The sequence below is a fragment of the Geotrypetes seraphini genome, chromosome 19, assembly GCF_902459505.1.
Source record: "Geotrypetes seraphini chromosome 19, aGeoSer1.1, whole genome shotgun sequence".
In the NCBI taxonomy this organism is placed as follows: Eukaryota; Metazoa; Chordata; class Amphibia; order Gymnophiona; family Dermophiidae; genus Geotrypetes; species Geotrypetes seraphini.
The window spans coordinates 25,876,744-25,899,972 of NC_047102.1; the positions used below are offsets into that span (position 1 = coordinate 25,876,744).

General features: G+C 43.1%; 1 protein-coding gene across 8 annotated transcripts in view; it reads left to right on the forward strand.

The window, feature by feature from the left end:
- USH1C (USH1 protein network component harmonin) overlaps nucleotides 1-23,229 on the forward strand; it is a 154,956-nt gene that overhangs the window by 54,791 nt on the left and 76,936 nt on the right. For all 8 annotated transcript variants that reach the window (XM_033928390.1, XM_033928393.1, XM_033928396.1 and 5 more), the window contains exons 8-10: nucleotides 9,983-10,086; nucleotides 18,668-18,752; nucleotides 22,503-22,562. In XM_033928390.1, the coding sequence (XP_033784281.1) occupies nucleotides 9,983-10,086; nucleotides 18,668-18,752; nucleotides 22,503-22,562 (249 nt within the window). The remainder of the gene's footprint in view (nucleotides 1-9,982; nucleotides 10,087-18,667; nucleotides 18,753-22,502; nucleotides 22,563-23,229) is intronic.

The window sequence follows — 23,229 nt, forward strand, 5'->3', positions numbered from 1 at the left end:
AAAAATATCTAGATCCTAAAGCTGTAGGACCTTCATTCTACCACAGATGTTCCTTTCCACAGATGCTTTTCCCACAGTACAGCGTTGACATATTTCTGTAGAGTCCCCAATGGCCTTTCTTCCTCTGTTCTTTGGTTCTTCTCTCTCTTCTCCTGTAAGGAGAATATCCTGGCAGTATTGTTTGGAGTTTGACAAATAGGTCACTCTGTTTCTGCTCCCTCACATGGAGTTCTTTTGGTTATCTGCCAAACTTCAGAACCTTGAAATTTTTTTTAATATTAGTGTTCTGTTATTTCTAGTTTCTATGGACTTAAATATCTGTTTAGTACACAGCTGTCCTTCTGCCGCCGTTTCTTTTCTTTCCCATATTATTTTTCTGTTCAGCTAAAAAATATATACATAATTAAAAATAGAATAAATAGCCTGTCTGCTTCTTATCATAGTTTGTCGGCAGATGTTCCTGGTTACCTCATTCTGGGTCTGTAAGCAGCCTTCTATAAATTGCAGTGTGGTAGACCCATGTGCAACCTTGCTTTTTCTTAAAGGGAGCATTATTTGTCCTCTATTTTCCTTTGTGGTGTTAAGTCCAGCATCTTCTAGTGGGCAAGTTCATCTTCCTATAGCAATGCAATTGTGCTTCAACATTGTTCTTAAGACATGAACAAGGTCTCACCCTTGTTTAGGACTGCTTTACTACATCTCACTCGTTCTGGATTGGTCTGGTAAGGTTGATAAGAAAGAAATTATGAATGATCACCCAAAACACACATGGAAAAATGTCCTGAATTACCTAAGAATTTTCTTTCCTTCAGTCTACCAGACCAATCTAGAAATCCTCACTAGTTGGCAATTAATGGGCATGCTTCCATAATTCATGTTTCCTCTTTCTATCTCAGGTTTTCTATTTTACATGTTCTCTTACTTATCTCATTAGATTTGAGATACCTCCTAACCCATTTGGAGAACTGTGTATCGGTAGAGTACATCACTGCTTTACTGGCAAAGGTATTGGATGAATACAAAAGTTGGAGAACAAAATTTGACCAGAGGAGTGAACAAGAGAATTATTGCTGGTTCATTTGAAATTCTGAGCATTTTAAGGGTGCACGGTGTTCTTAAGGGTCAAACCACATAGAACTACTTTGTTTTTCTGTCGCCATCCACTGGTCAACAGGCTAACCCACATGTTCTGGGCTAGTTTGTAGGTCTAAAGCAGGGGTGTCGAACTCAATCAGAGAAGGGGCCAAAATCTAAAATCCAGCCTAAATCGCGGGCCGAATGGTTTACTGAACAGTCATAAACTGACAATGTTAACCAGAAATGTGAATTTAAAATGAGTGGAACAATCTTTTCCTTAACAGTGCTGTTAACCAACTCACATGCTATCAAGCAAAACAGTAATATTGGTATCAAGCAAAACAGTAATATTGGAATGTACCTAAAATGCTCATTGTTTTGTTTTCTGGCTAGATGTCTGACACCGTTTTCCCCGTATCAATGAGTCAATGTTCGGTTTTATTTCTTGGGCTGTAGCAACCCGCAAAACAGCATGGAGGTTGTCATCGGTAATGCGTGATCTGTGCTTGTTTTTGTTCAGATTCATTATTGAAAACATCTGTTCACAAAGATAGGTGCTCCCGAACATGGATAGAATACGGGCAGCATGAAGTCGGAGCTCTGGCATTGAGTCAGGGGGCAGTAGAGGGTAGAAGTCCTCAATTTCAACATCCTGAAACCTTGATTTCAGGCCACTGTCAGACTGAAGCTCGATTATCTCCATCTGAAGGTGATGGGGCACATTGTTGACATCAACTGTAAAAGGATTGGCAAAGATGTCAAAGCCTGAGTGCTGTGTTCTAAAGTCAGAGAAGCGCCGCTCAAATTCACTTAGTAAACGGCTAACTTTGGTAGCCAGCCGACTGCAAGGAAAAGTACCAGAAATAGTGGTTGAGATACTCAAACAAACGGGAAAGTGGGCAAGATTGCCCTGTTCCAGTTGGGACTTCCATAGTTGAAGTTTACGCTGGAATGCTGTGATCATGTCAGACATCTTCGTGATGACTTGTTTGCGTCTCTGCAGCTTCAGATTCAGTTGGGCGAGATGCTCGCATATGTCACACATCATAGCAAAATCACATAGCCAGGCGGGATCCGACAGTTCAGGCAAGGGCTTTCCTTTACTTTCCATGAAAAGAGCAATTTGTTCTCTGAGCTCAAAAAATCTTTTGAGGACTGCGCTCTTGCTCAGCCATCTTACTTCTGTGTGGTATGGCACGTCTCCATGCTCTGCACCCACCTCCTGTAAAAACTGCTGGAACTGGCGATGATTCAGGCCACGTGCCCTTATAAAGTTAATAGTTTTAATGACTGTGGTCATTATGTCATTCATGTCCAGAACTTTTCCACACATAGCCTCTTGGTGGATAATGCAATGATAAGTAATCAAGGGTGTGTGGCAGTGACTTTTTTGCATTCTTTCCTTCATTAGTCCAACCAAGCCTTTCTTTTCTCCGCACATTGAAGGTGCGCCATCGGTAGTTAGCCCCACCAACTTTTCCCAGGGTAATTTAAAATTATTTATAGATTTCTCCACAGCCTCAAATATATCTCTACTAGTCGTCGTCCCATGCATGGCAGCTACATCCAAAAGTTCCTCAGTGACAGAGAGGTCGGTCTTCGTAGCACGTATAAAGATGGACAGCTGCGCTGTATCAGTGTTGTCTGTGCTTTCATCGATAGCAAGTGAAAAAGCGAGATAACTGCATGCCTGTTCGGCCAGCTGTGATGATAGATTTCCTGAGAGTTCTTGAACTCTGTCTGCAATGGTGTTTCTTGACAAACTGACAGTTTGAAAACTCTGTATCTGGTCTGGGCATACTTTCTCACACACTTTTAGCATGCATTGCTTCAAAAAGGCACCCTCTGAAAAACACCTTGAAGTACGGGCAATTTCTTCAGCCACTATAAAGCTTGCTTTCACTGCAGCATCATTTTTCGCTGTAGCCTTTGTAAACATTTGCTGCTGTGATTGTAGTTTGCCTTTTAGTTCTTTAACAATTTTATGCTTTTCTTCCAAAGTATATTTGCCATACTTAACATTATGTTTGGTGTCAAAATGACGACGTATATTGTACTCTTTCATCACCGACACTGTCTCATAACACAATATACACACTGGTTTGCCCTCACTAAGCACAAACATGTATTCATTTTCCCATTTGTCATTAAATTGTCTGCCTTCACCGTCAACTTTTCTTTTCCTGGACATTTTGGGATCAATATTGGCAGTAAAAGATGTAGTTTATTGGAAATCTGCATTAGAATGAAAAAGTCAGTCAATAAATGCCTGGCTGGGTACAGATAGCAGATTCTGTTGCGATTTTTATGCCTACACTTTATGCCAGGAACTGGCAGCTTCTGCTGTGTATTTTTTTTACATAGTTCCCCCCCCCCCCCCCCCCGACGTCCGATTCACCCCAAGCAGGACCGCTCGCACGCACCTGCACCCCCACCCCGAAGGACCGCCGACTCCCCGACTCCCAACACGATCGGGGCAAGAGGGAGCTCAAGCCCTCTTGACTCCCCGACACGATCGGGGCAAAAAGGAGCCCAAGCCCTCTTGCCCCACCGATTCCCCAACTCCCCGACAATATCTGGCCAGGAGGGAGCCCAAGTCCTCCTGGCCCTGGCGACCCCCCCCCCCCGCTAGTTGTTCGGGCCAGGAGGGAGCCCAAACCCTCCTGACCACAGCGACCCCCTACCCCCACCCCGCACTACATTACGGGCAGGAGGGATCCCAGGCCCTCCTGCCCTCGACGCAAACCCCCCTCCCCCCATTGACCCCCCCCCCCCCAAGAACCTCCGACCCCCCTGGCCGACCCCCATGACACCCCTACCCCCCTTCCCCGTACCTTTATGTAGTTGGCCGGACAGACCGGAGCCAAACCCGCCTGTCCGGCAGGCAGCCAACGACGGAATGAGGCTGGATTGGCCCATCCGTCTCAAAGCTCCGCCTACTGGTGGGACCTAAGGCTCCCGGGTCTATTCTGATTGGCCCAGGCGCCTTCGGCCCCACCAGTAGGCGGAGCTTTGAGACGGATGGGCCAATCCGGCCTCATTCCGTCGTTGGCTGCCTGCCGGACAGGCGGGTTTGTCTCCCGTCTGTCCGGCCAACTACAGAAAGGTACGGGGAAGGGGGGTGGGGGTGTCGTGGGGGTCGGCCAGGGGGGTCGCGGGTCGGCTGGGGGGGTGGTCGGAGGTTCTTGGGGGGGGCGGTCGATGGGGGGAGATAGATAGCAAGTACAGCCGGCGAGATCACAAGCCTCCTATGTCACCGCGCGTCATTGTGATGGAACGCAGCGGAGTGCCGTGATGACAGCGCGGTGCGAGCCACATTGCAAGGCCTGGCGGGCCGGATTTGGCCCGCGGGCCTTGTGTTTGACACATGTGGTCTAAAGGAAAGAAAATTATCAAGTATAGGCAGTCTACGTTTTACGAACATCTAACTTATTTTGGACTCGTACTTACGAATGGGGGTCCTGTTCTACCTTTGGTGTCCCAACGCGCCCCTCCTCTCCCTCCCTTCCTCCATTCTGTGCCTCAAGTACATGCCTTCCTCCAGCGGGTGTTTACCTTCCGTCCGGCTCCCTCCTCCCTGATGCAGTCGTTTCTCTACACAAAGCCACGGGCAGCGGCTCCTACACGTGTCCCACGGCTGAGCCGGAAGCCTTCCCTCTGATGTCAGAGCAAGCTCCTCCCATATCAAAAGGAAAGCTTCCGGCTCAGCTGCAGGACACGCGTAGGAGCTGCTGCCCGCAGCAGCTGTGTGCAGAGAAATGACTGCGGCAGGGAGGAGGAGGGAGCTGGCCAGAAGGTAAACACCCGCTGGAGGAAAGAATGGCAGGACGGGAGGGAGGGAGAGAGAGGGGCACATTGGGACTCAGGGGAAGAGAGTCGTGTTGTGACTCAGAAGGAAGGGAGCACAAACTTAACAAATGATGGAAGAAAGAAGGGAGGGGGCATGAACTTGGGACACAGAATGGAGGGAAGGAGGGAGGGGAGCATGAGCCATATGATGGAAGAATGGAGGGAGTGAGAGAAAGAGATGCTGAGGAGATGGAGGGAATAGAAAGGGAGAATTGGGTGTCTGAGAGAGGGAAAAAGAGATGGTGGGGAGATGGATGAAGGAGGAAAATTGTTGGGCAAAGGGAGGGAGAGAGAATTATTGGAGTAATGTTGGATGTGATGGTGAAGAGGGAACAGTGGGATAGATAGAAAGGGATGCAAGAGGGGCCTCAAGGAGATGGAGAAGGTGGGAAGAATGCTAGAATCTGAGTTACATACAAATTCAACTTAAGAATGGTTTAAAAAATGGAACCCATTCTTAACCTGGGGACTGCCTATAAAGACATAATTTCTCCATCTTTCTATCCTTCCTTATCCAGAAGCATCTATTCTCCAACCAAGTAAAATCCTGTGCTCCACATTTGCAAGCCACAGTAGCATCTTCCTTCAGTCTCTCTCCCACCTGAGTTTCCTGGCATCTTCCTCATGCTCTCTCCTACTCTCTGTCCAGCATCAGGGAAATGCTCTTTGGGCCTATGAGGGGAAAATAGAAGCGGGCTTCCCCTCCTAGGCCTAAAGAGCATTTCCCTTTCTTTCCTCCCCAAAGCTCTTCCCAACCCCCTTCTTCTCCCCATGTAGACAGATTAATAGGCCCATTCAGTGCTGATAACTGGCAATTAACAAGTACCTGGCAGAACCCAAATAGTAGCAGCATTCCAGAGCTGAGATTGTGATGTCATAAGGCCTCATTCCACCAATGCCTAAGAACCAACCTCGTCAGTGATGTAACATAGTAACATAGTAAATGACGGCAGATATAGACCTGAACGGTCCATCCAGTCTGCCCATTAGTTATACCCATTAAAAATGCATGATTAAAATAACTTGTCTCTTCTTTGATATTTCTGGGTCATAGACTGTAAAGTCTACCTGGTATTGTCCTAGGTTCCAAATTCTGAAGTTGCCATTCAAGCTCACTCTAGCCTATCCAACCATCCTGTTTACAGGATATCGACCATAAAGTCTGGCCAGTAACATCCTCATGTTCCAAGTTAGTGGAATTCACATCGACGCCCTCCCCAGCCCTGTCCTACACCAAATCATCACATATGGGACACTGACCGTGCAAGTCTGTCCAGTACTAGCCTTAGCTCTTTAATTTACATTCTTCGTTTTCTAATTAGAGATTCTCTATGTTTGTCACAATGGCTTGATTGTCCTATACTTGGCTCACATAATAATTGCCATACTGGGACAAACAGAAGATCCATCAAGCCCAGTATCCAGTTTCCAACAGTGGCCGACCTAGGTCCCAAGTATATACAAAAAGATTAGATGGAAATATGATGAATGACTGATTCATAGTATAGGAAATTATGTTTGTCCTATAGAAATGAATGGTAGTAGAAGTAGTTGTCCTGCCTCTAATTGATCTGTGAAATCCATTGATTTGTGTCGTCCTCTCTCATTTCCAGTAATACAACATAAGAATCTTGATTACAACTTGATCTCAAAGGTCATGCTGCCTTATTTAGAAAGAGGGAGTGAGTGAGATTAAAATAATAACAAATTGCCTTTGATCGGATAATAGAAGGTTGCATGATTAATGGGTAGTTTTTACAAAAATCTGCTTTATTCATGACTTTCTGTCCCCTGTCATCTTCAGCTTTCAAGATAGAAGGTCATGTAGGGCTCCTTTTTGCCTGCGCTGTGAATGCCAGGAAATAGGAAGCTGCACAGGTGTCTGACATCACTGCCAAACAAGGATTTGGAAACCCGATTAAGACGGCAGAAACCTGACTAGTATTAAGCCGTACATCGGCTGACTAGCAGACTGATTCTATCAGCACAAATGCTCACCCAAAACACACATGGAAAAATGTCCTGAATATAAAAATTCTCTCGACTGGCAATGAAACTAACGGATCTTAGATGTCCAGATACCGGCCGATTGGCGACACGCCTTGTTGTTCTGGCATCAATTGGATCTGGCTGGGGGGGGACTCTTTGTTCTGTAAGTTGACATTCACTGCTGCTCGATTGGCCATTGCCTCTCTGTGGAATCAGGCGCTCTCTCCCACGTGGGCCCTGGTGGAGCAACGTTTGCTTAATTGGCAGAATCTTTATCATTTAACGGCCTTGCAGCATGGTAAACTACATGGTTATGCTCATGTGTGGCGCAAATTCCGGGCTTCTGTGGGGATCTGTGGTAGGGGTGGTCAGGGGCGTTGAGTTGGTCTGGGGGTTGGAATAGATGGGCGATGCTGGGGGGGATCTCATAACCATATTCCTTTTCAATCTTTGGTATATGTTTGGTATTGATTATTTCTCAACCATATAGAGAGCTGTGGGTATTGTGCTTTGTCCCTGGGGGGTGGGAGGGGGGATATTGACTAAACTAAACTAAATCTTAAGTTTGTATACCGCATCATCTCCACAGAAGTAGAGCTCGACACGGTTTACAGGAATTACAAAAGAAAGGAGTTACAATGGGAAGAAGAAGAGCTTGGTAATAAGGGGAGAGAGAAGGGATTAAGTGTAGAGGAGAGGGGGTATTCTAGATTGTTTTATTAGTTTGAAGGACTTGCACATATTTATGCTGTTGATTTTAATTCTATGTGCTATTTTGGAGTGTGGTATTCAGCTCTATATATTTTTGTTTTTGCCTTTCATGTGCAACTGTTCTGTACTGTTTGGAGTGTTTTTTCAATAAAAGCTTTTCAATCAAAAAAAAAAAAAAGAAACAACCTTGGGAATGTGAAGGGTAATTTTAGTAGGTAGTACAGGCATGAAAAAGACCATATAAAATCACCCCGCATATACAGAATTTTGTGTACTTGTATGCGACTGTAGTTAGGCATATTCCCCCTTTTTTACTAAGGCATTATGTTCCTTGGACGCATTGGCATTTAGCGCATGTTGAATCGGTTAGCACTCACTAAATTGGCTAGCGCACCTTAGTAAAAGACCCCATTGTGAGGTAAAATTTGGTTGAAGTCATAATTTATGCATGCACCCCAAAATGCTATGAGCTTGCATGCACAATTTATAGACTAGCGTCGGTTACATGCATAACTATATCATGGCAGCCAATGAAATTACATGGGAAAAAGCTGTCCTAACTTTCTCCAGTTAGCTAACCATATATCAAGTTAAATATCACTAATGTCTGGATGCTTTGACAATCTCTGCTGAATCTGGATCGAGGGGGGGGGGCTGAATTTCTAGATTTAATTCAATCACAGCAGCTTGTGTAAAAAAAAAAAAATAATACTGACTGTCCAGGTTGAATATCAGCCAGGAAGAATTTGAGAACTTGTATTCTGAAAAGAGTAGCTCATATAGAATCTGTTTCGTAACCATATTGCCTTTGTTACAACAAAAGGTAATTATCAGCCTTCGTGCTTAACAATTCCAGAGCTCCGGACATGATCAGCTTTCTGTCAATATTGATCCGGCTGAATTTCTGTGAAGTACAAAAGTAAAAGTTAGTCAGTTTGAACGGGCATATGTGTTTTGTTTTGTTTTTTTTGTCATAGAGACTTACTCTAGTCTTCAGAGTTTCACAGATTCAAGGCCCAGGTCAATATGTAAACACAATTAGAGCGAGATGATTAAATTTGCAGATAATACAAAGTTATTCAGAGTAGTGAAGATACAGAAGGATTGCGAAGACCTGCAACGTGACATAACATGCTCGGGAAATGGGCCATGACATGGCAAATGAGGTTTAACGTGGATAAGTGTAAGGTGATGCATGTCGGTAACAAAAATCTTATACAGGAATACAGGATGTCCGGTGCAGTACTCGGAGAGACCCTCCAGGAAAGAGACTTGGAAGTACTGGTAGACAAGTCAACGAAGCCGTCTGCACAATGTGCGGTGGCGGCGAAAAGGGCGAACAGAATGCTAGGAATGATTAAGAAGGGGATCGCAAAAAGATGGGAGAAGGTTATCATGCCACTGTACTGGGTCATGGTACGCCCCCAATTGGAATACTGTGTCCAGCAGTGGTCGCCGTACATGAAGAAGGACATAGTGCTACTTGAAAGGGTCCAGAGAAGAGTGACTAAAATGGTTAAGGGGCTGGAGGAGTTGCCGTACAGTGAGAGTTTAGAGAAACTGGGCCTCTTCTCTCTTGAAAAGAGGAGACTGAGAGGGGACATGATCGAAACATTCAAGATAATGAAGGGAATAGACTTAGTAGAGAAAGACAGGTTGTTCACCCTCTCCAAGGCAGGGAGAACGAGAGGGCACTCTCTAAAGTTAAAAGGGAATAGATTCCGTACAAATGTAAGGAAGTTCTTCTTCACCCAGAGAGTGGTAGAAAACTGGAACGCTCTTCTGGAAGCTGTTATAGGGGAAAACACCCTCCAGGGATTCAAGACAAGGTTGGATAAGTTCCTACTGGAACAGAACATAAAAAGGTACTGAAGAGAATAGACTTAGTAGAGAAAGACAGGTTGTTCACCCTCTCCAAGGTAGGGAGAACGAGAGGGCACTCTCTAAAGTTAAAAGGGAATAGATTCCGTACAAACATAAGGAAGTTCTTCTTCACCCAGAGAGTGGTAGTAAACTGGAACGCTCTTCCGGAGTCTGTTATAGGGGAAAACACCCTCCAGGGATTCAAGACAAAGTTAGACAAGTTCCTGTTGAACCAGAACGTATGCAGGTAAGGCTAGACTCAGGGCACTGGTCTTTGACCTAAGGGCTGCTGCATGAGTGGACTGCTGGGCATGATGGACCACTGGTCTGACCCAGCAGCAGCAATTCTTATGTACTTAGAATATTCTTTTCCCTATAGACAGTAGATAAGATGTATTATAATCATGTACTGTGCATTATTTTACATTTTCTTCAAAATTCTTGTTACTGATCCATGTGGAATTTCAGTTCTGTTTTTTTGTTGTTGTTGCAGGAAGGGAAAGGCAGCATCGCTGGGCTGGCATCACTTGGGGGAAAGGATATTAAAGAGAAAAAAGTGTTTATTAGCCTGGTGGGCACAAAGGGCATGGGATGCAGGTATGGAATGCTTTTTGTCTTTGGATGACATGAAAATAATTCACAATATAGTGGTTGAAAAATGACAGTGTCGCTATGTCTTCAGAAAGCCCTGACCTTGCGATATGCTGAGAGGAAATTTCTACACAATAAATTTTGCTTCCGGTAGAAAGGCAGCCGGTTCATAGACAAACCCGCCGAAGACAAAGGCGCGCGCCGACAACTGAGCGCAAGACGGAAGTGCGCGCCGAAGAGAAAGTGTTTTAGGGGCTCCGACGGGGGGTTTTGTTGGGGAAGCCCCCCCCCTCCACTTTACTTAATACAGATCGCGGCGGCGTTGTGGGGGGTTTGGGGGGTTGTAACCGTCCTCATTATACTGGAAACTTAACTGTTTCCCTGTTTTTTAGGGAAAAAGTGAAGTTTTCAGTAAAATGTGGGGGGTTATAGCCCCCCACAACGCCCCCACAATGCGGTGCGATCTGTATAAAGTAAAATGGGGGGGGGGTTCCCCCCCACACTCCCCGTCGGAGCCCTTTAAACCGTCATTTTCTTCGGCATGCGCCTCCGCGTTGCGCTCAGTTGTCTGCGCGTGCCTTTGTCCCGGCACGCTTTTGACTTGACACCAAGGCAGCCATTACAGCAGTAGTATGATAGGAGATTAGGAGTGCGTGTGTATGTGTATGCTGCAGAACTCAGTGTGTGTGTGTTTTGTTTTTGGTGCTACTGCTGTTGGGTTTGTTTTTTGTTATTGTGATGATAGGAAATGAAACGAAAAGTGTGGAATAACTTGTAAGTTTCATGGCTCCACATCATTCTCTTCTTGGTTGGGCTGAGAACTTTGCAAAAGCTCCTTGTAAGAACCATTGGTGATTTGGTGGAAGACAGATGTTTTCAGTTGACTAACGGATAGATTTAATTTTCCTATTTTCTTTTCTCTGTGGCCATTTTACTGAGATTTTCACCCATCTGGTGAGAGAAGCCTTACAAGCAAGAGATAAGAGGAGAATGAGCACAATCGGGGACCATCAAGACTCAGGATAAGCAGTCTTGTGTCAACCTGCTATTTCTCAGACAGTGCTGCATAAAACCATGTAGAAAAGCTCTTAGCTTCCCACTCAGGTCTTGGCTGGGTAGAACTATGGATGATGCAGAGGTATTATTCTCATTCTTAGGAGGCAGCAGAAGGTCTTAACTATTCTCCTCTATAATTCCTACTCAAAACCAACAAAGACAAGCAACCACTGTTTGACCGGGAGGTACCAATGTGGCATATTGGTGGAGGAAGTGAGGGATAGACGCTAATGCCATGTGCCACCAATGTAGCAATGAGCTCTTTTACAGGATCAAGGCCCCAAAGCCCACCAGTAATTGTGCTTTCTTCAGCTTCAGGTAGGCTTGGAGCCATTGTAGCATGGGTCCTCAGAACAGCTACCCTAATTGTACCCCCATTAACACTGGCTCTTCTTTTTCACTGTTTGCTAGATTGTAGCTTCATCATCTGAGAGAAGCTCTGGCCAGTTGGATGCGTCATGCAAGGAGAATCTGCCTCCTATTCCTTCAGCTGTACTGCCTGGGATATTTTGTGTAGGGTGGTATATCAAATATCCCAGCAAACATAAACCTCTGTAGCCCCTATAACAGACCTGCTTTTATGAACCAAACTCAGGTTGCATGTGCACTGAGTGCCGGAGAGAGCCATGGCCTTTGGTTTCTGACAAAGGACTGCATTTACAGTAGCTGAGCTGAGTAGGTTACAGAGCTGGAGGTTGGGAGGCCAATATGGGTGGTCATGAGTGAAGGTTCATAGTGTTGTAGCCCAACAGAGTCTGTTTGTGACTGAGTTGGAAGAAACAGAGAGTCTAACAGAAAAAGTAATATCCACAGGTCTCCTCCAGGACTATAGTAGGTTTTGTTCAATTTGTGACAATATTTAATTTGCTGGGTGTTTCATGAGAGCTAATTGTTCTGTTTTGTTTTGGGGCTTTTTTGTATTTTACAACATTGTGTACAAAATTAGAGGTGAGCAGATTGTCAGCCACATAAGTAATTTGGGTAACTGTCAGTCGGTACTCTCTCATACTTTTGGATAAGTATCCAGCTGGATATAATTTTCTATAGATCATTCAGGAAGGCAACTCCAGACTTGGGATTTCTAATTTCTGTTACTAAGCTCTACTGCCTTTTCAAGATGAACAATTAGAGTAATGAGCTGGAAACCAGGAGACAAAGATGTAAACCCCAATTTTGCTATGGATAATTTGGGGGAGGGAATTCTAAAACCAGCAACTAAACTTAGGTGCCGGAATTGAACTAGGTAGCCGATTTAGGCCACGGAATGCCAAAGTAATAATAATAATAACTTTATTCTTCTATACCGCCACAGTCGAAAAGACTTCTAGACGGTTCACATCGAAGAAGGCTGGACAATCACCGAATTACAGAATGCAAGAAGAGAGGGTACAGCATATTACATAAGAAATAGATAAAAGGATAAGCTGTGGCATTAGGCGGGCTAAAGCGGCTACTTAGTCGTGATTTATACAAAGATAGGCATCTGAAATGTAAGGCCAGAAAATTCTGGCCTACATTTCAGCCACCTATCAATGCCGTAGGATCCTAAAGCCAGCCCGCAGCTGCCATAAGCTGATCGCAGCAAGGGAACTGATCCCTGATCAGCTGAGCCGGCAGGACTCCCCAAAGCCATGGCTTCAGGAAGTCCTGCTGGCTCAGCTGATCAGTGTAGGGAGGAAATCCCCCTGCCACAATCAGCTGAGCCAGCTGTAGCAATAGAGGACCCTCCCAATCGGCAGGAGGCATGCCCACTCCCTCCTGCCAAACAGCCCCCAACACCCCCACCCGAAATCAGCTGAGGCTGGTCTCAGCATGGCTGCACTTTTCAAGGCTGTATTGGTCGTTCCCCTGATGAACCAAAACATTGGTGAAACAAGGTTGCGGCAGCAGCAAATAAAGCAAATAGAATGTTGGGCATGATAAAGAAAGGAATCGCGAGTAGATCGGAGAAGGTCATAATGCCGCTTTATAGAGCAATGGTCAGACCCCACTTGGAATACTGCGTCCAACATTGGTTGGTTATATCCCAACCTAAAGAAGAATATAAAACTGCTGGAGAGGGTGCAGAGACGAGCAACGAAACTAGTAAAAGGCATGGAGAAACTGGAATACGAGGATAGACTTAAGAGACTGGGATTGTTCTCCCTTGAGAAAAGGAGACTGCGAGGGGATATGATCAAGACCTTCAAAATACTGAAAGGAATCGACAAAATAGAGCAGAAAAAATTATTTACATTGTCCAATTTGACACGAACAAGAGGACACGGAATGAAGCTAAGGGGGGGACAAGTTCAGGACAAATATCTGGAAGTTCTGCTTCACGCAGAGAGTGATTGACACCTGGAATGCTCTTTCAGAGGAGGTTATTGCGGAATCGACCGTCCTAGGATTCAAAAGCAAACTAGATGCACATCTCCTTACGAGAGGCATAGAAGGATATGAGTGACTAAAAATTACGCCAGGTGTACACCTGGCAGGGCCTCCCCGTGTGCGGATCGCCGGACCTGATGGACCGAAGGTCTGATCCGGAGATGGCACTTCTTATGTTCTTATGTTAGGAAGATTGGAAAAGACGTGACATCGTGGGAGCTCAAGTCATCTTTTGTTAGCTAAGTCCTTGAACGTGCCTCCGGGTGACTTGGCCCTTTTCTAAACCTGAGCTGTTCTGTGAGGGAGATTTTTTTGCCAGTGAAAGTATCAAAAGCAGTTTTGATTTGTACCTTTTGGTTCCATACTGCTGCATTAGTCTGAGGCTTTTTCTCCCTCTTTTTGGGTGCATGCTGGGTTTGAAGAGGGGGGTACCTCGGTGCCACGATCACACAGCATTTTGAATCATTATGTGTGTACATTACCCACACACTAAAACTAGTTTTTGGTGTGGGGAGAGGGGTTGGGGGTAGAGAGCAGGCATTTTTGGCACAATTTGATTAGGATAGTTACATCGCCATTCACTAATGGATTAGCATGTGGTTACCACCTACAAAATAGGTGTCAGTAGGTTCTCACGTACTAATAGCCAAGTGCTAGTAGGAAAACCAACATGTGGCCATTATTGCCAAAATAGAAAAATCAGCTATTTCCTGTCAATGCTAAAAGTGGCCATAGTGTGCAGGAAGGACCCACACTGGGAATAGCGCAGGCCACCTTTTAGCACTTTTAGTAAAAGGACCACTTAATTAACACAAAAAAGAGCTATTTAAAATGCGTTAACATCGATCAATTATATGGCATAAGTGCTGCGATTAACAGGTATATAAACTGCCAATGTTAGTGATGCAGTTTTTTGCTTGTTCTATTGTTGTTCGATTTGCCTGGAATACGTTAGACATTGTTCTTTCTTGTCACTGTTCTTTCTTTGTGGAATACACTGTCTATTGAGTTGTTGCTTGAGGCTCATCTTTGTACTTTAAGAAACATATATTTTAGGCCAGTCTTTTGCTAAATGTACTGTAGGCCTGCTGTTCCTGTTTTATGATGGGTTTTTTTTTTAATTATATTTAGTCTATTGTTTTAACTGAAAACTGCCTAGAAAATTTGACAGGTAGAATATAAGGAGGGGGGAACAGTAGCACACATTGAATTCCCTCCCTAAATTTTTAAAATAACTAAAACAAAGGTAAGTAATATAGTAAGTGAATGCAATTTGCAGGATAGTATGGCACAGGACCTGCTTACATTGGAAAGATGGTCCTCGACCTGGCAGCTGGGCTTCAACGCTAAGAAATGTAAGGTTATGCACCTCGGTAGCGGTAATCCTTGCAGAACTTACACCTTGAATGGAGAAACTTTAACTAGGACTTCGGCAGAACGAGATTTAGGAGTAATCATCAGTGCAGACATGAAAACTGCCAATCAAGGAGAGAAGGCCTCATCTAAGGCAAGGCAGATGATGGGATGTATCAATAGAAGTTTTGTCAGCAGGAAGCCTGAAGTCATAATGCCATTGTACAAAACCATGGTGAGACCTCGTCTGGAATACTGTGTACAATTCTGGAGGCCACATTACCGTAAAGATGTGCTCAGAGTCGAATCGGTTCAGCGGATGGCCACCAGGATGATCTCGGAGCTCAAGGGTCTCTCGTACGAAGAGAGACTAAACAAATTACAGCTCTACACTCTAGAGGAACGTAGGGAGAGGGGAGACATGATTGAGACATTTAAATACATCACAGGACGTATCGAGGTGGAAGATGATATCTTCTTTCTCAAAGGACCCTCGGCCACAAGAGGGCATCCGCTCAAACTCAGGAGCGGGAAATTTCATGGCGACATCAGGAAGTATTTCTTCACAGAAAGAGTGGTTGACAGTTGGAATAAGCTTCCGGTGCAGGTGATCGAGGCCAGCAGCGTGTTGGACTTTAAGAATAAAGTCCCTACGAGGGTCGATCTGAAGAATTGGTCACTAGGTATAGACTTAAGAGGATGGGTCAGTAGAGTGGGCAGACTTCATGGGCTATAGCCCTTTTCTGCCATCATCTTTCTATGTTTCTATACAAATGTGTTACCACAAATGGTAAATTATGCATTTTAATGTGGATGTATTGCATAAATTTTTAATTATACCTCCTGGAAAAGTATTTGCATTAATGTGCTCGTATCTCTGTTATATCAAGTTTTTTAAGTTTCAAGTTTATTAAAAGATTTTTTAAACCACTTAATCAGGTTTCTAAGCGGTGTACAATATAAAATTTACATAAAAACATATTAAAACTGGGGATACTGGATAAAATCTAAGTGTCATAATATAGCACTGATAAGACGAACAGACCTACTTCAGACAATAAGAAAAAAGGGAAGAGCTACAATCGTAAAAGAAAAGTGCAACAAAAAAGGGAAAATACAATAGGTTAAGGTAAAAAATAATAATTTTTTTTAAAAAAAATTTATTATTATTATTTTTTTTTGTCCTTAAGAGGACAGTTGTTGTCCAAAAGCATCCTGGAACAAAAATGTTTTTAATTTTGCTTTAAATTGTTTTATATCTGATTCACTGCGCAAATGGTTAGGCAGCGAATTCCAGAGAGTAGGGGCAATGACGGCAAAGTTCTTGTGTTTTACAAAGCCACAGTAGCGATTCTCCCACAGCAAATGCACCAAAGCCCTAGGATTTGAATGGACTTCAGTTCATTTGCCATGGGAGAATCGCTACCATAGCTTTGTAAAACGTGGTGTTTCATTGCATTAATGCTTAATGAGCTTGTTTTACATAATTTGTATTTCAGCACATATATATTTTTTATTTATGCAGTTTTAATAAACAGAACCAGGGGGGAAACCTTGTAGCATGGAATGTTGCTACTCTTTGGGATTCTGGAATGTTGCTACTATTTGGGTTTCTGCCAGGACCTGGATTGGCCACTGGAAACAGGATGATGGACCACTGGTCTGATCCAGTATGACTATACTTAAGTTTTTAAGCTAGATTATGCACATTATAGGGTAGCTTCAAGAAAGGACATCTGAATAAAGGTGCTGGGATACAGCATGTTAAGTATGGATTCTATAATGACAATTGCATATGTTTGCGTATAAGTAGAGAATGACACGGGGACTGTTTACCGTGATAAATCGTGGTCACCGCAGTAAATCCGCAGTAATGGGGACATTTGCAACTGGTTTACCGCAGGAATGGAAGCAAGACCTTTTACTGCCCCATGGAAGCAGTGAAAAGTCTTGCTCCTGTGGTAAAAAAAATAGTGCCCGTGTCAGACTCGGCATTCTCCTCCCAGCTCCTCTTGCGCCTATTTTACCTTCAGGAGCCAGCCATGCCACGGTGAAGACAAAAGGAACCCAAACCCAAAGCTGAGACCAATGTGATTTGAAGAATAAAAATTACCAGACAACAAAAGGTAGAAAAAAATTTATTTTATTTTTTGTGATTAGAATATTTCAGATTTGAAATATGTATCCTGCTAGAGCAGGTATTAGATATAACTGGAGACCGCAAAGGCCAGGCTGTGCTTCTTTAGCTTCAGCTGGTGTAGGGCTCTCTCTTTGACCAGGGGGCATTTGCCCTAGTTACCCTGTGTGACTGAAGTATTCTGTTAGCTTGATTTTTCTATGTAGCATTCTGCAGTAATTTGGTTTATTCAGTTTTCACAATAGTGGAGGGGATATTTGTGAAAGGGAGGGGAGACAGGGGTTTTGTTGATCCTTGCTCTGTATTATTTGTGTTTATAAAATGACATTTATACAGAATATTGTCTCTTTTTATACTTTAATAAAATAAGTTCAGTATAAAATTATAACTATTCGAGGCTTGTGCGGATGGGATCTGACAGCTTGCGGGGCATGGATGGGGACTGAGCTCACGGGGACAGGGCAGGAACGGTGATAATTTTTTTTTCCCTGTGTCATTCTCTAATACATTTTTATAAATGCTGAAAACAACCTTATTTGTGGAAGTGCTTTCTTAAACATGTAGTCACCTAGACTATTGTAATTCCCTTCTTAACGGTCTTCCCCAAAAAGAAATCCGACGTCTCCAATTGATTCAAAATACAGCTATAAAACTCATTTATAAACTAGGTAAATTTGATCACGTCACTCCAGTTCTGAAAGATGCCCACTGGCTTCCTGTGGCCCACCGAATCACATATAAAATTATTCTCTTGACCTTTAAAATAAAATCCTCTCATCTGCCTTCATTTCTACATAAACTCCTCATTCCCCAATGTTCATCTCGTACTCTGAGATCCACAAATCAAAATCTCCTTCTGATCCCCTCTATTAAACATTTTTACTACACACGGAAAATAAATTTCGCTGTCTCTGCTCCAATGCTATGGAACTCTTTACCACAACCTCTTTGCGACGAACAACAACTGGATAAATTTAAGATAGGCCTAAAGACTTTTCTATTCCGCGATGCATTCATTTCAGTTTAGTATCTACTTTCTCTGTTATTTTCAATTATTTAACCTTCAAAAATTATTTCTAAAAGACTTTTTCCCTACCCAAATGTTTTTTTCCCATTCCCTCTTTCTCCCTTTTCTCTTAACAATGTAACTTTACCCTCCCACAAACCTCTTCCCTCACAATCAAGTTTGTCTTGTTTATGTTTTATGTTTTAATATACACTGTATGTACTTCTAAATATTGATTATATTAATTCCTCTTTCTTATCTATATTTTTTATTGTAATGTAAACCGGCCAGATATTTATTTGATGGTCGGTATATTAAAACCTAATAAACTTGAAACTTGGAAATAAAGAGAGACAAGTAGCAAAATACAATTTTAAATTTTGTTTGTGCTTTTAAACCCAGCCTCTTTTTACAAAACCGTAGCACGGTTTTTGGCGACAGCCACGGTGGTAAGAGCGCTGATGCTCATTGAATTCCCATGAGCGTCGGAGCTGTTACTGCCACGGCTAAAAACCACACTACAGTTTTGTAAAAGGTGGGGTTAATGTTACTGTGTTTATTTAATATTTTATGTATGTATAGTTGTAATCCACTTAGTTTTTAGCTGAACTATAAGTCTTTTAAATAAATAAAAGTTCATTTACATTTTTAAAAAATTATTTCAGTATTTCCAGTGGTCCCTCACAGAAGCCAGGCATTTTTGTCAGCAATGTGAAACCAGGTTCTCTTTCCGATGAAGTGGGGCTTGAGGTGAGTGTGGTTGTTGGAAAGTAGCTGTGCTGTTATTGTCTATTTCTTTAAACATGCCTTCAAATGGAAAAGCACATGGTGCGTTTGATTTTAGTAGGTCCTGGATTTCTGTAAAGGTTAATAAAGTAACCATGCACACACTACAGCAAAAAATTGACAGATGCAAGGTTACAGAATAATGTAGGCGAGAGGAAGCAAATAGCTTGAAGGTAAGGCTAAACAGCCGAAGAGTGGAGCGTTTTTAGCTGTGCAGTGGTGTGAGGAAGGCATGGCTGCAGGGCTTCAGAGAAACAGCTAGACAGGGTGTAAAAGTAAACAGAAAACTCTCTTTGTTGCTGTATTCAAGTACACAAAAGTCTGTTGTTTCCAAGGTTTAGTACATTACAACTAAAGTCTCCTAGAGTCGGAGGAGTAGCTTAGTGGTTAGTGCAGTGGCTGGGAAACTGGGTTCAATTCCCGCTGCAACTCCTTGTGACTTGGGCAAGTCATCTAAACAATCTTACTAAATCTGGCTTCTGGTCAGGCCCAAACATAATCTGCAGCAAACAAACCCAGGCCTGGCTCCATCAGGATCTTCAGAATAATTCAAGAGCTTCCTACCTTTGTGGTCTTTACTGGTAGATTGTGGAGGTAGAAGCTTGAGGAATGCTTCTCTCTTCCCAAGATTTCTATTTGTATTTGTTTATTTATACCCCATGATCTTGCTCTGATGTCAAAACTAGCGTCGGAGAGGAAGTTCTGGGGCCTGGCTGGCCTGGAACTTCCTCTCCGACGTCAGAATTGACTTTGGAGGTGAAGTCTTGTGGGTCCGGCACTTGTACGTGCCAGGCCTGGCTCGGGGAAGCAGGGAGAAATTGGCATGGTGGCTTAGGGGAGGAGGGGGGCCATCAGGGAGAGAGAAAAATAATTGGGGAAGTGGAGAAATCGGCACGATGGCTTGGGGTGCAGGGGGAGAGAGAAAGACGGAAATAAAGAGGGGGGCAGGGGGAGAGATAGAGAAAGACAGAAATAAAGAGGGGGGCAGGGGGAGAGAGAAAGAAAGACAAACAGAAAGAAATATTGGATTTACAGGAGGAAGTGCAACTAGACTCATGAATTCACCAGACAAAAAAGTAGGAAAAATGATTTTATTTTCAATTTAGTGAGCAAAATGTGTCTGTTTTGAGAATTTATGTCTGCTGTCTATATTTTGCACTATGGCCCCCTTTTACTAAACTGTGATAGTGGTTTTTAGCGTCGGGAGCTGCGAAGGGCATTCAGCGCAGCTCCCTGCGCTAAAGACTGCTATCATGGTTTAGTAAAAGGGGAGGGGGATATATTTGTCTATTTTTGTATAGTTGTTACTGAGGTGACATTGCATATTTTAAAGTCATCTGCCTTGACCTCTGAAAAAAAAAACCCAAATACAAATGATAATTAAAATTTTCTCTGCGTAGTGTGCTTTGTGTTTTTTTAAATTTTGTTATTGGTAGATCATTTTGACTTGGCCATTTTAAAAGTAGCTCATAAGCCAAAAAAGTGTGGGCACCCCTGCTCTAAGCAAACCTTTAGCCATGTCCCCTCCCCCCTCAAATCAGCAAAAGTACAAAAAAAAAATCTTACAACAGAAAAGAACCAAAATTAATTTTTTTTATATACATCTTATATCAAAAAGGAGGCAAAACCCTCAGACTCTGCCAGCTTCTCACAAAATTTGAAACTCGGGGTAAATCACTTCAGAGACACAAAACACTGCTGCAAATAACTTTCATAATACGAGTAATATACTTTAAATATGCAAAATTTACAAAAAAATGTACTCGTCTTAAACAATTTTTGAAAATATTAATGCAGCAGTCCCACCGTTGGTGACCAGTGTTTCACTTGTTGCAGTTTCAGGACTATTTAATAACTCAAAATTCTCAAAAATGATCCTCTGCCTATCCTCAATCCTGTGGAACAGAAAAAAGGAGAGAAAAAAATCCCATAGGGCTCCTTTTACTAAGCTGCGATAGCGTTTTTAGCGCACGCAGAAAATTAGCACGCGCTAAACCCACGCTACGCGGCTAGAACTCACGCCACCTCAGTGCTGGCGTTAGTGTAAAAAGGGTAAGCAGAGTGGGCAGACTTGATGGGCTGTAGCCCTTTTCTGCCGTCATCTTCTATGTTTCTAAGTGTCTAGCGCGAGGGGCAATTCTCCATGGGCTAAAACCGCTATCGCAGATTAGTAAAAGGAGCCCATAGTAAAATCCATTAAGTGACATTCGAGAGGACCAGAGAAATCAAGTTATTTTCTAACAAGAGAAAAATAATTAGCCACAAAATGCTGTTATCTTAGTAAAAAGACCATTTCCAATTTATAGGGTTTGTGATTTTTAGCCTGACCCAAAGCAAGGGAGTTTTCATCCGAGTGGGGATTATGACTCTCTGTTCCCTTTTCTTTATTCTCTCATTTTTCTTGAGATTAGAAAAGAAGACAGCTGTATAGATACATTCTCCAGTGCCTTCAAGCTCCCCTTCTATTACGTGGGTACCAGCTCCCCAGGTTCTCAGACCACTGCACTAACTATTAGACTTCTCCACAATTTTATAAGCTATTTTTTTTTTTTTATAATTAAAACATACATACATAAAGAAAATTTGCCTCCTATAAGTATTCATGTACAGTGATATACACCCTTTTACTAACCTGCGATAGAAGGTCCTACCATGGCCTGGGGTGCTAAATGACCTGACACTACTCCGATGCTCATAGGAGAGGGTGGTTGATGCCTGGAATGTGCTCCCGAGGGAGGTGGTGGAGAGGAAAACTTTCGGGCAAGTTCACACAGAGACCCTTGGTCAGCGATTACCTTCAAACTGTTTATTTTTCTTTGCGGTTTAATTTGATACCTTGTCAACTAGGGACCCCTGATGAAGGTAAGTTAACCGAAACACGGACCGTGTCAGGGTCTTTGGTTTGTAAAAAGGTGGTAACAGTAACCGCAATTAACAATTGATATAATAAACATGGCCTGCATCTTGTATGCTCGTCTGCAGTTTCTTTTTGTTTTTGTTTGTGGAGAGGAAAACGGTGACAGAATTTAAAAAAAAAAAAGCATGGGATGAACACAGAGGATCCTCTAATCTGAAAATAATGGTATATATTGAAGAACTAAGGCCAGTACTGGGCAGACTTGCACGGTCTGTATCTCGTATATGGCCATTTATTTGTGGATGGGCTGAGGAGGACTTCGATGGCTGGGATGGTTTAGATGAGCTGAAGTGAGCTTTCATGGAGACTGCAGTAGATGGAACTTATTCACAGTACTGGGCAGAGATCTGGGTTTCTGGCCCAGAAATATCTGAGAAAAAGAATAATTTAAATTAAATTATGAAATTATAGAGAGTGTATGTTTGGGCAGACTGGATGGACCATTTGGGTCTTTATCTGCCGTCATTTACTTTGTTACTATGAGCGTTGGAGCAGTGTCAGAGCATTTAGCCATCCAGGCCACAGTAGAAACCTCTACCATGGCTTAGTAAAAGTGTGTGTGTGGGAGGGAGGTCAATTAGAAAAAAACAATCGGCAGAAAATCTGGAGATAATTTCCAGCAACAGTGCCCGATGCTTTTCCCCAAACAAGACTGTCGTAGCTGGGATCAGAAACGGATTCCACAAGGAATGAAAGCCAGCTGATGCAAAGGAGCAGCTTACTCCAATTATGCAATAAGTCTCCTTAATCTCACAATGATATAGTTGGACTAATTCGGTTTTGCCTTCTTTCTTAAGATGGGAGATCAACTAGTTGAAGTAAATGGAGTGGATTTCTCCAATGTTGACCACAAGGAGGTAAGAAATTATATTGTTAATGATCAAAGGTTGGGGTTTTGTTTTTGTTTTTTAAATAAAATTGAAACACTGATTTAACATATAGCATCAAAGAGGCTGGTGTAATAAAGCAGACCAACTGGAGTACATATTTTTACTCAGCTTTCAGCATGCCTTTTTCAGTTCTAATTTGACTCCTATATTTCATACAAAATTTAGGGAGGAGGTTATTAGAGTGGGCTACTGTTAAGACGAGTTATTGTACTATTAACTCTGCTTCCATAGCAAAGCAGCAGATGAATCCAGACTAGTGGGTATAGCTCACATCGACCAGCAGGTGGAGATAGAGAACTGATTAACAGTTGGCCTTAAAGCCTGGTGTTCCTCTTGTTACTTCAGTTTTGCTCTATCTCCCAGCAGGAATGGAGCTTACTCTACTAGCTCCTGGATTCTGGCTGGAGCCGGTTTAGGTGGTGTTCCTGTGGCTTCCTCTGTTGAGACTCTGTCTCTTCAGTAGGACAGGGGTGCCTGGCTGATCGGTGCCGGCTTTGGGAGCTACACCTGGGCCCTCCCAGGTCCCTTCTCCACCCTCCCCTCCGTTTGTTTGAGCGGGTTCTTGGGCCACTGCAGGAGGTTTGTGCTTAGGTTTCTTCATTCCAGTAAAAAAAAAAAAAAACAAAACAAAAAA